This window comes from Pongo pygmaeus, chromosome 4 (assembly GCF_028885625.2).
Source record: "Pongo pygmaeus isolate AG05252 chromosome 4, NHGRI_mPonPyg2-v2.0_pri, whole genome shotgun sequence".
NCBI classification, from domain to species: domain Eukaryota; kingdom Metazoa; phylum Chordata; class Mammalia; order Primates; family Hominidae; genus Pongo; species Pongo pygmaeus.
The window spans coordinates 36,396,697-36,412,226 of NC_072377.2; the positions used below are offsets into that span (position 1 = coordinate 36,396,697).

Genomic DNA, 15,530 nt, shown 5'->3' on the forward strand with positions numbered 1-15,530 from the left:
CTCTCAGATCAAACATTTATCCATCACTAGTAATACTAATAAATACTAATAAATATTGCAGATTTATACTGCTTTCCTTGTTGCTTATCTAACCTATGCTAATAAATAATGTATAATGCCAAAATAAAAGAAAAAAATGCTAGAAAGAGAGGAAGAGAGCCTAATCTACTAACCAGATAATTTATGCCCAACTAAATAAAAGTTTAGCCATACATTTTCAAAAAGTTCTCACCCAAGTCAATGAAACAATGAAGACAATCCAGTATTAATATGATAATATTTAAGTATCAGAAATATTTTTAAAAACATTTTAAACTTGTGTTCCTATAAAATCTCCTTTCAAATGGGAATCTTGGCAATTTATCCATACAAGCTCAGAAAATTATTTTCCGTGAATGGTTATAATAATGCAAGAATGCAAGAATGAAAGGACAACGCTTCTGTTTTCTTATTAACTTACCCTACTGATGTTGCACCTAAAAAGTGCTGGTTAGTAGACAGCTGGACTGAAATTCTAGCACTTGATAAATTTTCACTTAACAAATAGGAATTTCTCTCAGAAATCTGAAAGTAAAGAAATCCATCAAAAAGTTTATAAAGACTACCTTACTATAGGACCATCAGACGAGGAAACAATAGTTATAGTTAAATATATTGAAAGCTTACTATGTTTAAGTACTGCCCTAAGCATTTTATGTACAATCTCATTTACTCCTTACAACTCTATACACTTTGTACTTCTATTGTCCACATTTTACAGGTGAGTAAACTGACACAAAGAACTTAAATAACTTGCCCAGGTCACATACAATGGAGATCTGTCTAATACCAGAATATCATAATATTCAGAAATCCCACTATGTTTTGTTTATTTTTGCCATTTTAGTCAAATTGGGTTAATTCTCATTTCTGGATTTGTAAAGCTCTCTTTCAGGACTATTTAATCCTGGGAAACACCCTAAGAATGTCACCATCCTAGTCACCCAACATGAGAGAAAACCCCACTTATCTATTTATCTTGAAATTTTCAACTAGTAACTTATCCAGTTACTTTGCCTTATGTACATATGTGTATTTACAATACCTGAATTAATATATAAATGTAAGAGTGAGGAAATTTAGAATTGGAAGGAACTCTATAAATTATCTGGTCTAGTATTTACAATGTATTGTGGACACCTTCCTTCCTCGACTAGGGATTTGCAAAGATGTTTCAGGGCGTTCGTGTCTTTTAAAGCCAGATGGGGTATGTTTCCACTTAAATTTTTATTTCAATCAATAAAAATAATTTTGAGTACTTTTTCTTTTTTAACAAGAGTTTGACAACTGACAAATATGTATCAAGAGAGCATGTGCCATGGTTGGCAAAGATCGAAGTACATGCTCATTACCTAGTCACTCAGATAATGTATCTCTCAGCCAAAATGGTAGTTTTCACTCCTATGTTGGTTAAAATAGTTATTTAGGCACATATTGTTTAATCTATACATAGTAAGTAACCATTGATTAATGATAGGACGAAAATAATTTATCTGATTTTGATATACAAGATAATAAGAAATATAAAGATAATGGTTCTACAAAATCCACCTAGAGATAGTTTTCACCAAATCTTTAAATTACATTCATTTGGTCAAAATTCTTACGTAGGATCTTATATACAGTGTGTCTCTGGATCTTCAAAGATCAATAAATGGAAAATTTAATGATGGGCATATACAGTAGGGCTTTTCAATAACTGGAAATAAGGTTTATTCCCTAGACCTTGTAATTTATTCAAAAATAAATATAAACAATAGCTTGAAATTTTCTCTTAAGCTTGGATCATTTAGGAAGAAAATGGAAGAAATATATTAATAAATTTTATTTTAAAAATATGCAGTGCAATATTTACAAAAATTCTGCCAAGAAAGAAATATTGATGTATTTTTTATGTCATAACATGTAATTAAAATCTTGCACTATATTTATAGTGCATGCCATTTTAAAATCAAATGCAATATAACTTTTTAGAAATTAGTCAACATATTATACTTTCTATTACATAATTTAAAACAAGTTAAACACCATGCATCACTTCTTTTTTTTCTTTTCTTTTTTGAGACAGTCTGGCTCTGTCACCCAGGCTGGTACCATCTCGGTTCACTGCAACCTCCACTTCCTGGGCTCAAGCTAGGACTACAGGCGCATGCCACCATGCCCAGCTAATTTTTGTATTTTTTGTAAAGACAGTGTTTTACTATGTTGCCTAGGCTTGTCTGGAACGTTTTAGCTCAAGAGATCCACTCATCTCGGCCTCCCGAAGTGCTAGGATTAAAAGCGTGAGCCACCACGCTCGGCCACATCACTTCTTAAATAAAAGTAAGGAATTATGTAACATGGTGATAATTATTACATTATATTTAAGTGAAAACAACAATAGACTTATCTAAAATTGAAGACATGTTTTACTTAAAAATTACTTATATAGCATGCATAAATGATGAAATGATTTTTTAAATTCATAATGGATCTCTCCAAATCATATCTTACAAAGTAAAGGGTTTAGGAATATAAAAATATTGGTAAGTGCTGACCAAGTTCAAGTCCCTTACTTTGCTGATATAAAAAGATGTTGAATGGGTGCTTTGTTTAGATAAACAAAGATAGTGGCAGAGGCAAGATTAGTACCAATCTGGTATTTTTTTACACTTCTGTGTTTCTGTCCTTATGTTCACTAAGCGAAAACAAAACAAAGCGAAACTATGCGACCAATCCTCAGTAGTTCAGCTGGAAACAAATGGCTAAGATGGAATAACTCTCAAATTCCAACCTACCTATCTTGAGTCCTATTCCTCCTGTGTCTGCTTCTACTGGAAGACAGGTAGCACTACAGAAATTGAATATATCCCCAAACCCTTATCTGCACGGCTTGTGTAAGTTACTGTCTCTTTAGAAAGGCCTACAAAGAGTGATTCAGACACTACATAGTTGGAAGTTAGAATTCTTATCTGTCTCTGGAGGCTTCCCAAACCCTCCCAATTCCACTGTATAGGGAGTTCTCTGCTCCTGTTATACTGGAATATGGGTCTGAAATGAACCCCTGGTATGACCTAAACTGGCAAAGATACACTGTGATGTTGACCAGTTGGCAATGTAGAGAAAATCCCTGTCTCTTTTTTGACTACTGACTCTGGCCCCTGGCTCCCTCATTGCTGTCCCCATTCTCACACAGGGTCATTGCTCTGGCACAAGACCCCCAGATTTCCACTACCCAGTACTCAACTTTACAACTTTAGAGAGACCACAGATTTGTGAGACTACAACTCTCCAATGTAAGAGTACAGCTTTTAAAAGTTTACCAAGGGCTTTATGCTATCTAGCCCAGCAACAAAACAAAGCTCAGACAACTCCTATTTCTGGATATGGGGGCCCCAAACAACCTACAAAAAGAAGGATGAGGTATTTAGGTCAGTTCCGTTATCCTGGGCTTTCTCACCTTATTATTTGTTTTTTCTTTAGTCTTGCAGGATTCCAGTGCCTTGTGTCCAAATGTTTTTCTTACTTTTGCACAACTTCGAGCTTGAGGTAGCTGCAAAATAGCAGGTCTAATAACATGTTTAGAATGTTTCACAGGACCTTGAAAGAATAGAATTAAAGGATAAATATATTTTTAGTGAAATATTTCTTTACTCCCTATTTTTAACTAATATAATTCTTATTTTCTAAGGTCATGTTTAAATGAGGGACTAGCGTTAATTAATCCAAGTCAAAATAACCATTGAGTTCCCCAACATTCACACCCTGCCTAGCTTTTGCCAAATAACTATTCATTTTGATCATGAAACCTGGCTTACTTGCATTATTTCTTCATGTTTTGTCACTGTGACCTACCTCCATGCCCCCAACACACGCACACATATAGGAAGATGAAAATATAGGTGGTAAAATATACAATTTCTGAGGTTCTTGAAATAGAAACTACATACCTTGTTCAGCACTCTTTATATCAACATTACTTTGCACAAGAGTTGATGTCATAAAAACACTGTTTTTCCTCACTGTAAGAAAAAATATTTAAAATTTTTTAAATACAGAAGAGTGTCAGATTCTACACTATTTGGGGCTTTACAATCCCGTTCTGAGCTCACCAGCAGATGTCGCAATTGGCACTAACAGAGTAGTAGGTAGTGCCCTCTGCTGCACTGGCTCTGCTAAAAATGGGATTGCTGGCCAGGCGCGGTGGCTTACGCCTGTAATCCTAGCACTTTGGGAGGCCAAGGTGGGTGGATCACCTGAGGTCAGGAGTTCGAGACCAGCCTGGCCAACATGGCGAAACCCCGTCTCTACTAAAAATACAAAAAATAATGAGCCAGGCGTGGTGGCAGGTGCCTGTAATCCCAGCTACTCGGGAGGCTGAGGAAGGAGAATCGTTTGAACCCAGGAGGTGGAGGTTGCAGTGAGCTGAAATCACACCACTGCACTCCAGCCTGTGTGACAGGAGCGAGACTCCATCTCAAAAAACAACAAAAAAAAGGTATTGCCAGATGCGTCCTGCTACATAGTTCTGTTTACTTTCAGAAATCTAAGTGAAAATTAGGTGACTAGCAGAAAAGGCAGTCTTTTTTAGAATCTTTAAATAGTGTACTGTCAGAAATTCTGCAGACTACAAAATCTGAATTGGTAATGAACCCTCCGGCATTAATATATAGCTCTTATAGAATATTATAAAACTGTTAGCAAAGTCTGCCCATACTCCCTGACTTTTTAATGAGTATACCTGAAGAAGTAAAGCTGACAAATCTGCTAGGTTATTTTTCTACAAGCATGTTGGTGGGGTAAGACTGTGGTGGTGGCTCCGAGTATAGAATTTCTATACATTTCAAAGGGATCTCCTCTTGATTGCAAATTGCAGAAACAGCAACCTTTGGCATTTAATGAAAATGAGAAAAGAATGATTGCTTCTTCAAAGTATTCTTTAAGATGTTGTAACATAAATGTTGGGGTAGAATCCCTTCTCTACTTCAGAGTTCAATTTAATGTTTTTTATGATCTTTGTTATTGAACATCAACAAAAAAATGAGCCATATTTTTCTCCTGCTGAACACCACTAACATTCTGCACAACATAAAACAGAATGATGCTCTTTCTTTTTGTGTGAGTGTCCAGTAAAAAATGAATTAAAGCAGGTGCGTAGATAACTTAAAGTCATTCCTTTGTTTTATGTATAAATACAATAAAACAGAACACCTTTGCCTCTGGGATTAGGATCTCTATTTCTCTGTCTCTCTCACTTTTTTTTTTTCTTTGAGATAGAGTCTCTCTCTGTCATCCAAGCTGGAGTGCGGTGGCATGACCTTGGCTCACTGCAACCTATGCCTCCTGGGTTCAAGCGATTCTCTTGCCTCAGCCCCCCAAGTAGCTGGAACTACAGGCGTGCAACACCATGCCCGGCTAATTTTCGTATTTTTAGTAGAGACCAGGTTTCACCATGTTGCCAGGCTGGTTTCGAACTCCTGGCCTGCAGAGATCTGCCTGCCTTGGCCTCTCAAAGTGCTGATATTACAGGCATGAGCCAACACGCCCAGCCAGGATCTCTATTTCTCTTAATGTCTGAGTTTGTCAGTCAGGTTAGAAGGATTAGAGACAATAAAAAGTGTCTCTTCTGCATCTGAAAGTTACTTGATATACTGTTGCTCAGTCATGCCTGCAATTATTAATAAGAATACGATTTATTCATTGAAAAACTCTGTTGTTCAGGTGAGGCACAGTGGCTCACGCCTGTAATCCCAGCACTTTGGGAGGCCGAGGTAGGCGGATCATGAGGTCAAGAGATCAAAACCATCCTGGCCAAAATGGTGAAACCCCATCTCTACTAAAAATACAAAAATTAGCTGGGCATGGGTGGTGTGCGACTGTAGTCCCAGCTACTCAGGAGGCTGAGGCAGGAGAATCGCTTATACCCGGGAGGCAGAGGTTGCAGTGAGCTGAGATCACGCCATTGCACTCTAGCCTGGGCAACAGAGCCAGACTCTGTCTCAAAAAAAAAAAAAAAAAAAAAGAAAGAAAAAACTCTGAAGTTCCTGGGTAGAGGGGGATCAATTCAAATGAAGTAAGTAGTTTGTAATTTTTCTTTCTTAGTGGCAAACTTAACTTGGAAAAAGTATTGATTGTTTAGTAGAAATAAAAACATGAGAATAGAGATCATTTTAATGTGGAGAGAATGCCAACCATTTCAAATATTTTATTATGATAAAATAGTTTTACTAAGCAAAACATTATAAATTTCAAGTAAAGAGGAGTAATGTTTTAATTAGTGGAAATTTTAATGGATTTCTCTGCTAAACTTAAAATATGAATCTAAAGCATAATTGCGTGTTTTAAATGCTATACATTATAAACTATGTAGATAGACAATAGTAAGTAAAATAATGCAAATTGTTTTTACTTTTATAGGGCTGCCTTAAATAAAATAATACTGTTATAAATGTGAAATCCTAAAAAAACATTAAGTTCAAACTTTCCACCAAAGGTAAAAACATATACTCAGAATTTGTGAAGTTAGAATTCATAAGGTATTCTTCGATGCATACTTTGCCAAGGCCTCTGTTTATTTCTAAAGTGTCAGCATTTTATGATCGCTAAGAAAGAAAAGTCATCATTAATAAGAATGATTTTGAAAAGTCAGTGTCAGGCTTGAGGTTCTAGAAACTCTTTATTACCTGGCCCAGAATGGGGGAAGGTTGGGAGGTTAGTGACGGATGAACATCTCATTTGCTTCTGAGACAAGGTTGACACTAAAAGCAGATTGCAAACTAAAGTCAGCAAGAAAGTGGGTTTTTTGTTTTGTTTTCATTTGGAGTTTTGCTGTTTTGGACAAATTTCTGTATCACTAATTTAGAAAAATCTTTTTATTTCTATTAATAAAAATGAGTACATCTGATGAAGATGATAAATTAATTTCCATTCAATTCCATTCAACAGTGAATATTTATTTTGTGGTCACCATATGTAAGACACTATCAACCATGAAGATGACCTCAAGGAACTCACAGTGGAGGAAAAATATATACATAGATGCTGTATTACAAGGTGAAGGCATAGAGCTCGTTATAAAAGGAATCCCTGGAGTGCTTTCAGCATAGAAGACAAGCAAACTAAATTACTGATTTACTCAGAATACAGTGTATGATAAAATTATTTTCAAGGGGTAGGCATCCATTTATTTAGATAGGTGGTTACTTTTTTTTTTTTCTTCTTAGGAGTCTCACACTGTCACCCCACCTGGAGTGCCGTGGCACAATCTCGGCTCACTGCAGCCTCCACCTCCCGGGTTCAAGAGATTCTCCTGCCCCAACCTCCCAAGTAGCTGGGACTAGAGGCAACTGCCACCATGCCCAGCTAATTTTTTTTGTATTTTTAGTAGAGACGGGGTTTCACTATGTTGGCCAGGCTGGTCTCAAACTCCTGACCTTACGGTCTGCCCACCTTGGCCTCCAAAAGTGCTGGAATTGCAGGTGTGAGCCACCGCGCCCAGCCGGTGGTTACTTTAAAAATGGCCTTTCCCCCTACTTACAAAGCTAATACATGCGCAATGCAGGAACTTTGAAAACATAGCAAAATACAAAGGCATGGGGGACAGGGAGGAGACCAAACCACTTGCAACTCCTCTACTTAAGATAACCACTGCTATCATTGTGGCTTATGTCCTTTTGGTATTTTTTCCAATGCTGATAAATGGGATGTTTAAATACTGATTCACTGTACCATTGTATAGTTTGTTGTTTTCATATAACAATATATTATAAACACTATTCAGCTGGCAAGCTTTTAACATTACCCTTTTGAAAAGTTTCTCAGTAATTTTGCATTCAGAATAAACATAACAGTGAATAGTCAACAGTCAAGGCTATACATACCTCCCTGGGACTGAGAATCTGTAATATGAAAAGTAAAAGATGAAGACCGTACACGCTTTCTTGGAAAACCGTTACATTCTGCAAGAAAAGCAATGGAAAGGCTAAAATTACTTGTGATAACAAATTATCCTCAACTCATGATAGGGTAGGATAAACAGAATTTTCTTTTGTCTACACAGATCATCATTTGATAGCACATTTTAAATATTGGGGTTAATAGTTTGCTGATTGATTATAAACCTATAGGCATATCATACTAGTATGAAACAATTAGAAATGAGTGGTGTCAGCAATAATTTGTATATGCATTCTGAGGTCTACAGAGAATGCTTTTGATAGGCTAAGGGGCAGGGAGTGGACCACAATGAATTTTAGTCACTAATATCAGTGTTCTCAGGGACCTATATATCATCTTTCAAAACAAAAGTGAATCTACTGGCATATTTAAAAAAAGAAAAAACATTAACTTTCACATAGTCTGTGCCACATGCCAAAATACTTGCATCTGCTAATTTTGTTTGTATACAGATTAATTTTGGAATACATGATGAAAATCATTACCTGGTTCTGCTGCTTCATACAGGGTGTCTTCTGCAGGTCTCTGAAAGGAAACAAAACCACTGAGGAGAGCTGAGTATTTGCCTTTGTATTATGTTGGTGCAAAAGTTATTGCAGTTTTGGCAATTAAAAGTAATGGCAAAAATTGCAATTACTTTTGCACCAACCTAGTACATCAGATTTCCACCCTGCCACTTTACAGAATTCTCAGAAGCCAGGGCTAATAAGCCCGGCCAGGACAAAGCAGTTCACCTTCCTTCGTTAGGCACATAGTCAAGAAAAAAACAACAGTCTAGTCCAGTGGTTTTATATGACTGCAGATTCGCTTGTGGAACTTAGTTTAAAATGTGGATTTTGAGGCACCTATTCTCAAGATTCTGAAGTGGTTGTTCTGGGATGAGGTCCAGGAATCTGCTTTTTTAACAAGGGCTTGGAGGTTGACTGTTTCTTTAGTTTAGTGTTTTTGTGGGTAGTAGGTTAAATTACCTGCATGGGTAAGAATGAATACCAAGAAATAAGGTAAAATGAGAATCTAGTGGGGTTTTTTGTTTGTTTAGAGATGAGGTCTTTTTCTGTCACCCAGGCTGCAGTACCAGCAGTGCAATCATAGCTCACTGCAACCTCTAACACCTAGGCTCAAGCAATCCTCTTGTCTCAGGCTCCCAAGTAGCTGGGACTGACTACAGGCACATGCCACCATGCCTGACTAATTTCTTTGTATTTTTTTGTAGAGATGGGGTCTTGCTTTATTGATCAGGCTGGCCTCAAACCCCAGGCTTCAAAAGTCCTCCTACCGTGGCCTCAAAACGTGCGGGGATTACAGGCACAAGACATCACGCCCAGCAACTAATCTTACTGTTGGTCTTTCAGAACGAATGATTTTATTACGATGCCAAAAAAAGCAGACAGAGTTCAGAAGATCCCTTTTAAATCAAATATTGTAATTTAGAATTTGTTTTTTTATCCAGTTTTTGGCTAGGTCAGTGGTGAGGACTCATATGAGGAGCTATAGTCCTCCTAATCTCTTTCAGCTCCTCCCCTTTTCAAGTTACTCCAAATAAAGATATTACTATAGTGAAACAGTATGTTATCCATAGCTGCAAGACAAGGCCTCTGGCTTCCCATTCCAGCCAAACTGAAGTTTGTAAATCCTGACTATGTAAATAATCTGGAGGCACTACTCTGCTAGTAAAGAACAGGATAAACCTATGCAGCAGTGATATCTTTCAGGATAACTAGCTTCCTGAAATATAATTATCTTTGTCAAAGTAAAATTAAACAAAGAAGTAGTCAATCTTACCTTAAAAGTTTGTTCTCCCTTTTCAAAAACAAATATTGGTTGAGCAATGACAGATTTTTCTGTTAAAAAAAAAAAGAAAACAGGCAAGAAATCAAAGCATACTCTGACATTTCTTACATCATCTAAAAATATTTGAAGACTTTTTTTTTGTTTTTTGTTTTCTCTGCATTTGGGTAAAAGCTAAGCTATTTTACGTGGATACTATAAATTGCATGTTTATAAATAATTTAACAGTTAATTACAGAAATAAATACTTGGGGGAAATGATAGCAGTATGTTTCCATAAATAGATAATCCCATTAAAAGAACATGCTTTAAGTGTTTAAGGAAAACAAAATATAATCATGTACCTTTAGAATCTCATCAGAGCATAGTGATTAACACCATTGCTTTAAGAATAAAAAGTTTCAATGAGTGAAAAATCTAATCTAGGAGTAGTACTTCCACTTAGGTTAGATGTGGAGGTATAAATGATATGTATGCATTGCATTACAACCTTAAAATATCCAGAAATAATTCATATTTCCTTCACTAGTCATACACCAAACTTTATTTTTAATATTTAGATAAAAAATTAGTCTTACACAGTGTTATAAAGTAGGCAAAGTTTGTCTTCAACCTTGCCAGCCTTATTAATATTTTGTATTTTCTTATCTTAGATAAGGCAATAGAGAGAAACTCATTCATTCTAGGGTATACATAAGTGATAACAGCTTTAAATATCAACGCTCCAGAATTCTTAAGAAATACTATGTGGTAGTTAAGAGCTTGGGCTCTGGAGTTAGTTTAGATAGGCATGTGTTCAAATATAAGTTATGTCACTAATTGACTAACTACTTTGGGAAACAATGTATCTCTACCTTAGTTTCCTCATCTGAAAAAAAAAATCGAGATTAAAGCAGTACTTACCTCATAGAGTTTATGTGAAGATTAAATGAGACTTTTAGATATAATTTCTTAAATTTTAACAAAAACAAAAAAGCCTTAAAGAAAGGATACCTGTCATTCCACCAATCCCCATTCTAAAACTCATAGCTATTATTGCTAAATGATGACAACACATTCTGGATGAGACCAAGTAAGACCTCAGAGCTTTTCTCAGTATAGCAACCATTACCAACATATTGTCTTGGCATGCACTGAGGTAATTTGCCATCCCTGAGCTGAATAAATAAAGCTCTAGCTGACAAATTTCAAGAAACTACCAGACATATACAACTTTTAAATGCCAGAAAGGGATTCCCCATTTCTCCATAATCTTATCTCATAAGAGTTTCATAATGTCTGCAAACACCCTTTGTGAATTTCCTAGAGCCATGTGAACTTGGATACCTTTTTCCAGTCCAGAGAAATACACTGTTTAGTGTTTAGTGGTTTTTTGTTTGTTTGTTTGTTTTTGTTTTTTGTTTTTTTGTGAGACAGAGTCTTGCTCTTGTTGCCGAGGCTGGAGTGTAATGGCCAATGGCTCAATCTTGGCTCACTACAACCTCCACCTCCCGGATTGAAGCGATTCTCCTGCCTCAGCCTCCCAAGTAGCTGAGATTACAGGCATGTGTCACTACACCCAGCTTATTTGTATTTTTAGTAGAGATGGGGTTTCACCATGTTGGCCACGCTGGTCTTGACCTCCTGACCTCAGGTGATCCACCTGCCTTGGCCTCCCAAAGTGCTGGGATTACAGGTGTGAGCCACCATGCCCGGCCTTGTTTAATTTTTTTATGCAAGCACTTACCATGCTGTCTCCCCTTGGAGCCAAGTGATCCCCAGCAGAAAATCTTCACTAATATATTGGCATTACCATTCATATGAAACTATAGCTCAATTCTTTGTTGTTTCTCAAAACAAGCTCCTTTTCCGGAAATTATGTTAGATTTAAGCAGTGAGATTTGCAGAGACTTTGAAAAGAAATAGTTTTCGTGAATGTGCAGTGGAATATTTATGAATTAGAATAATAAATGTGACTCTTCTAAACTGGGCTTAGGACAGTCATCCCTAAACAGCATGGCTTGACTTAAGCCTACACAAATAATATGTTGACCTTCCCTCTATCCAAACATATAGCTAAAAATGTGCAAAAGTGATCTTCAATGGCAGCATTAAAGAGGAAGTCACAAAGAGTACTTGCAGCTTGGAGGGCATATAGCAAAGTAAAAAGGCCACCTTTATCCATTAATTCAACACATATTTATTGAGCATCTTTTTTATGCAAGCACTATGCTGGGAACTAGGGACACACGGTCTAACTGAAGGTGCATTAGTGGCAGCGCAGCCACCTTCCCTCCTTGACACTGCCCAGAACTTGGTTAGCAAAGAGATAACCTTCATACTTCTTCCACCTAGATTCTCTCCCCTTCTCCCAAACAATTCTCTTAGCTCCAAAGACTGAGTCAAAAGTAAGCATTTTTCAAGCCATTGGGTCTACAGCAGATTTTTTTACCTGGCCCAGTAGGAGAATCTGAAAATAAAAACAGTCCTTAAAATTATATTTTTAAAATGTAACCTTTTTTCCTTTCTACTGTAGTCATTAATCCATTTATTCAACAAATATGTATTGAGAAATGACTATGTACAAGACATTTTGCATGGTATTGTGGATGTTAAAATTAAGTTTGGCCTATAGCTACCTCCTTATAAATTCTGCCTAAAGATTTCCCTGTTCATAGTAAACTGGATGTGTAAACAGACTGGAAACTACTCCTCTACCAATCGCTGAGTTTTGGCCAATCACAGGAGGCCAACTCTTCAAATAAAGCAAAAGCCAGCTGTAACCAATCCAGGTGTTTCTGTACCTCACTTCCATTTTCTGCAGGTCACTTTCCTTTTTCTCTTTCCTTTTTCTGACCACATGGCAGCACCGGAGTCTCTCTCAACCCGTTACGGTTTGGGGGCTGCCCGATTCGCAAATTGTTCTTTGCTCAATTAAGCTCTAATAAATTTAATTTTTCTAAACTTTTTCCTTTAACATGGATAAAGCAGAAAAGAAAACACATGTAGTCCCTGCCTTTTATAGAGCTTACACTGAGGAGGAGAAACAGAACTAAGTAATTAATTACACAATTATTGAAGTTCAACTGGGGTAAGCATTATCAAAGGGAAGTACCAGGCTCTCAACAGGTAACCAACAAGAGAATCTTAGTTTTTGGGGTCAGGGTAAGGTTTCCAGGAGAGGTGATATTTAGGCAGACTTGTAAGATGAGTAGAAGTTAGCCAGGCAAACATAGAAGAAGGACATTCCAAGCAGAGGGAAAAGCAAAAGTAAAGTCTGAGGAAGGCTGGAGCTTGGCACATTTAATAATGAAAGGAACCAGTGTAGCTGATACCCTAAGAAAACAGTGGACAAGGGTTACAAAACAGGGCTGGAGATGAGGCTGGAGCTTTACAAGGCCTTGTAGGTTCTACCAGGGAGTTCTGTTTTTATTCCAAGAAAAATGAGATGTCAAAGAGGGATTTTTAAGCAGGGGAGTGATTTGCTCTGATATGCATTTTTTCTTTTAAAGATCACCCCTCCCACGGTGATGAAAGGGTATTAGGGGGGAAGGGGCTAAGGGAGAGGAAATAAGAATCTAATTAAGAGGTTAGTCTAAGTTCTCGAAAAGAGCTGATGAGGCTGCTCTTTTTTTCTTTGCTTAAAATCATGCATCCATGACTTTTTTTTAGAAAAATTGAATAATTAAAAGTTTAAAATACAGTCTTCTGTGGCAGTGAAAGAAAATGAGGGGATTAGAAAGAAACACTTTAAAACTTAAAGGTTAATTTTGCTATTTTGCTTGTTTTGAGATTCATGTAGCATTTCATGAATCTCAATATTCAATGTTTTTTTCTGAAATACTTCATTAAGAGAAGACATTCACCTCACAAATATTGTATTGAGTACCTATTACAAGAAAGAACACGAAGTACTATCTATTTAATTCCATCTCAGTTTACTTGTAATTCTGCTCCACAAGGGAGGTACACTGTGGGTCAAGTGCTTTTATCCATCATCTGTCTAAATTAATTATTTTAATCATTCTGTGGATTAAATATGGTTTCTGCCACTTACAGATGAGGAAACTAAGGCTTGGTTTAGTGCCTCACTAAATGCATACCATTAGTAAGTGGCAACGCCTTTAATTAAATCTAGGCCTCCTGCCTCCAAAACCATTGATTTAACTTCAATGCATCATACTGACGTATTATCCTATATGGCTCTACTGGCACAAATTAGTCCCAAATGTATGACATGTGACATAATCCAGCACTATGCTAAGGAAAAATCAGTATAAAATAGCAGGACTTTCAGCTTTGTCAAAGTTGATTGACCATACACATGAACTTCGACTCCCTCCTTAAATCAGAAATCACAAAATAATAAGGTTTTCTTGGTGTGGGGGAGGAAAAGGAAGCCACCACAAATACAAGGAAAAATGAAGAGAAATAATAGCAACAAAATTTTGGAAGCTGGGAGGCAGAAAGATAAGTGGTAACTGACTTTGCAGCCTAATAGAGCCTAAACATAAAAATAAAGAAATACTGTGGTGTGTGGAGATACGGAGGTTAATGCCGAAAGAAACAGTGGTGAGAGTTGGATACCGTTGTCTCTGGGGATCAAGAAAAGGGAGAGCAAAGGAGGGGACAAGGATGAGTCTCCTGTTTTTCCAGAAAAGCCTGATAAAACCATTTGATTCTTTAAATCCCATGAATATGTATAACTTTGAAAATATAAAAACTAAATTAAAAAATAATCTCCTTTCTACCATAGTCAGACTCCCAGAATTAGAGGACAAACCCCATGCTGCTTGCCAAAAATAGATTTCTTATTGAATTATCCTGCCCAGCAAGCATACAGTACCTTGCTTCTTGGGCTTAACTGTTCTTCACATTAAAATAAGTGGAAACAAAGGTATAAGTAAGATGGAGTCACTGAGTTCAGAAAGCAATCAAAACTTCCCCAGAATAACTGAAGATCTGCTTTTTATGATGCCATCTAAACCTTTGAAAGACATTTGCTTTAGTTCTTGGCCTTCACCTTTACTCAAAACACTCATCTGAGTCTGTAGACAGGAATTCACTAGGAAGAAAACCCAGTACAGTTGTCCGTTATCTGTGACTTCAGCTACACATGGTCAACTGCGGTTCAGATATTTTGAGAGAACATTCACATAAAATTACAGTATATTGTTAAAATTGTCCTAGACTATTATTCTTAATCTCTTGCTGTGCTTAATTTGAAAATTAAATTTTATCATAGGTATGTATAGGGGAAAAAAGAATTCAGCTGAATACTATGCATATATTTAATTGCTTTGTCCTCCAGGATTTTAAAGTATTATACTATCACAGTCAATGTTTATAATAAACTTTTTTTTTCTATTTTATGTACTATATACTCCCCCCCCCCAATTTTGGGTGGGTTATAAGGTGTCGCTACCTTTTATTTCCATATCTTTAATTGACACCTGGTCTCTGACAAATGAACCTATTTCAACTGGGAAAGTAACTGGAGGATTTTTTTGCTGGATCCTCTCAGAGATGGGGATTTGAAAGGATCTACTGAGTCAAAAGAAGATGTCTAAGATAGAGTAAGATGCTGAGAATGGAGTACCTTTGGCTCCATTGTACTCCAGGGGGCATGGGGGACAGGCAGCTTCTAGAGGTTCCCCAAGATTCTGCTACACAGCTTCCCCCACCTAGATTTCAGTACACCTCTTCTTTCCACTTGGTAGTGTAGTAGAGGTGGAAACCAAATTCTCCATGCTGGGTAGAACCAGGCTACTCTAGCCAGGGCTAAAAAA

The 15,530-nt window shown here is 36.9% G+C and overlaps 2 protein-coding genes across 4 annotated transcripts in view; one reads left to right on the forward strand and one right to left on the reverse strand.

Moving 5' to 3' along the window:
* SKP2 (S-phase kinase associated protein 2) overlaps positions 1-15,530 on the forward strand; it is a 134,105-nt gene that overhangs the window by 111,477 nt on the left and 7,098 nt on the right. The gene's annotated exons all lie outside the window — the stretch shown is intronic.
* Positions 1-15,530, reverse strand: part of RANBP3L (RAN binding protein 3 like) — a 52,337-nt gene that overhangs the window by 15,227 nt on the left and 21,580 nt on the right. For 2 of the 3 annotated variants that reach the window (XM_054487057.2, XM_054487058.2), the window contains exons 2-7: positions 9,757-9,815; positions 8,460-8,499; positions 7,899-7,976; positions 3,969-4,040; positions 3,479-3,618; positions 461-564 (exon numbers count right to left, since the gene is read on the reverse strand). In XM_054487057.2, coding sequence (XP_054343032.1) covers positions 461-564; positions 3,479-3,618; positions 3,969-4,040; positions 7,899-7,976; positions 8,460-8,499; positions 9,757-9,815 — 493 coding nt within the window. Of the gene's footprint in view, positions 1-460; positions 565-3,478; positions 3,619-3,968; positions 4,041-6,701; positions 6,777-7,898; positions 7,977-8,459; positions 8,500-9,756; positions 9,816-15,530 lie in introns of all 3 variants that reach the window. The other variant, XM_054487056.2, reaches the window with a different exon arrangement.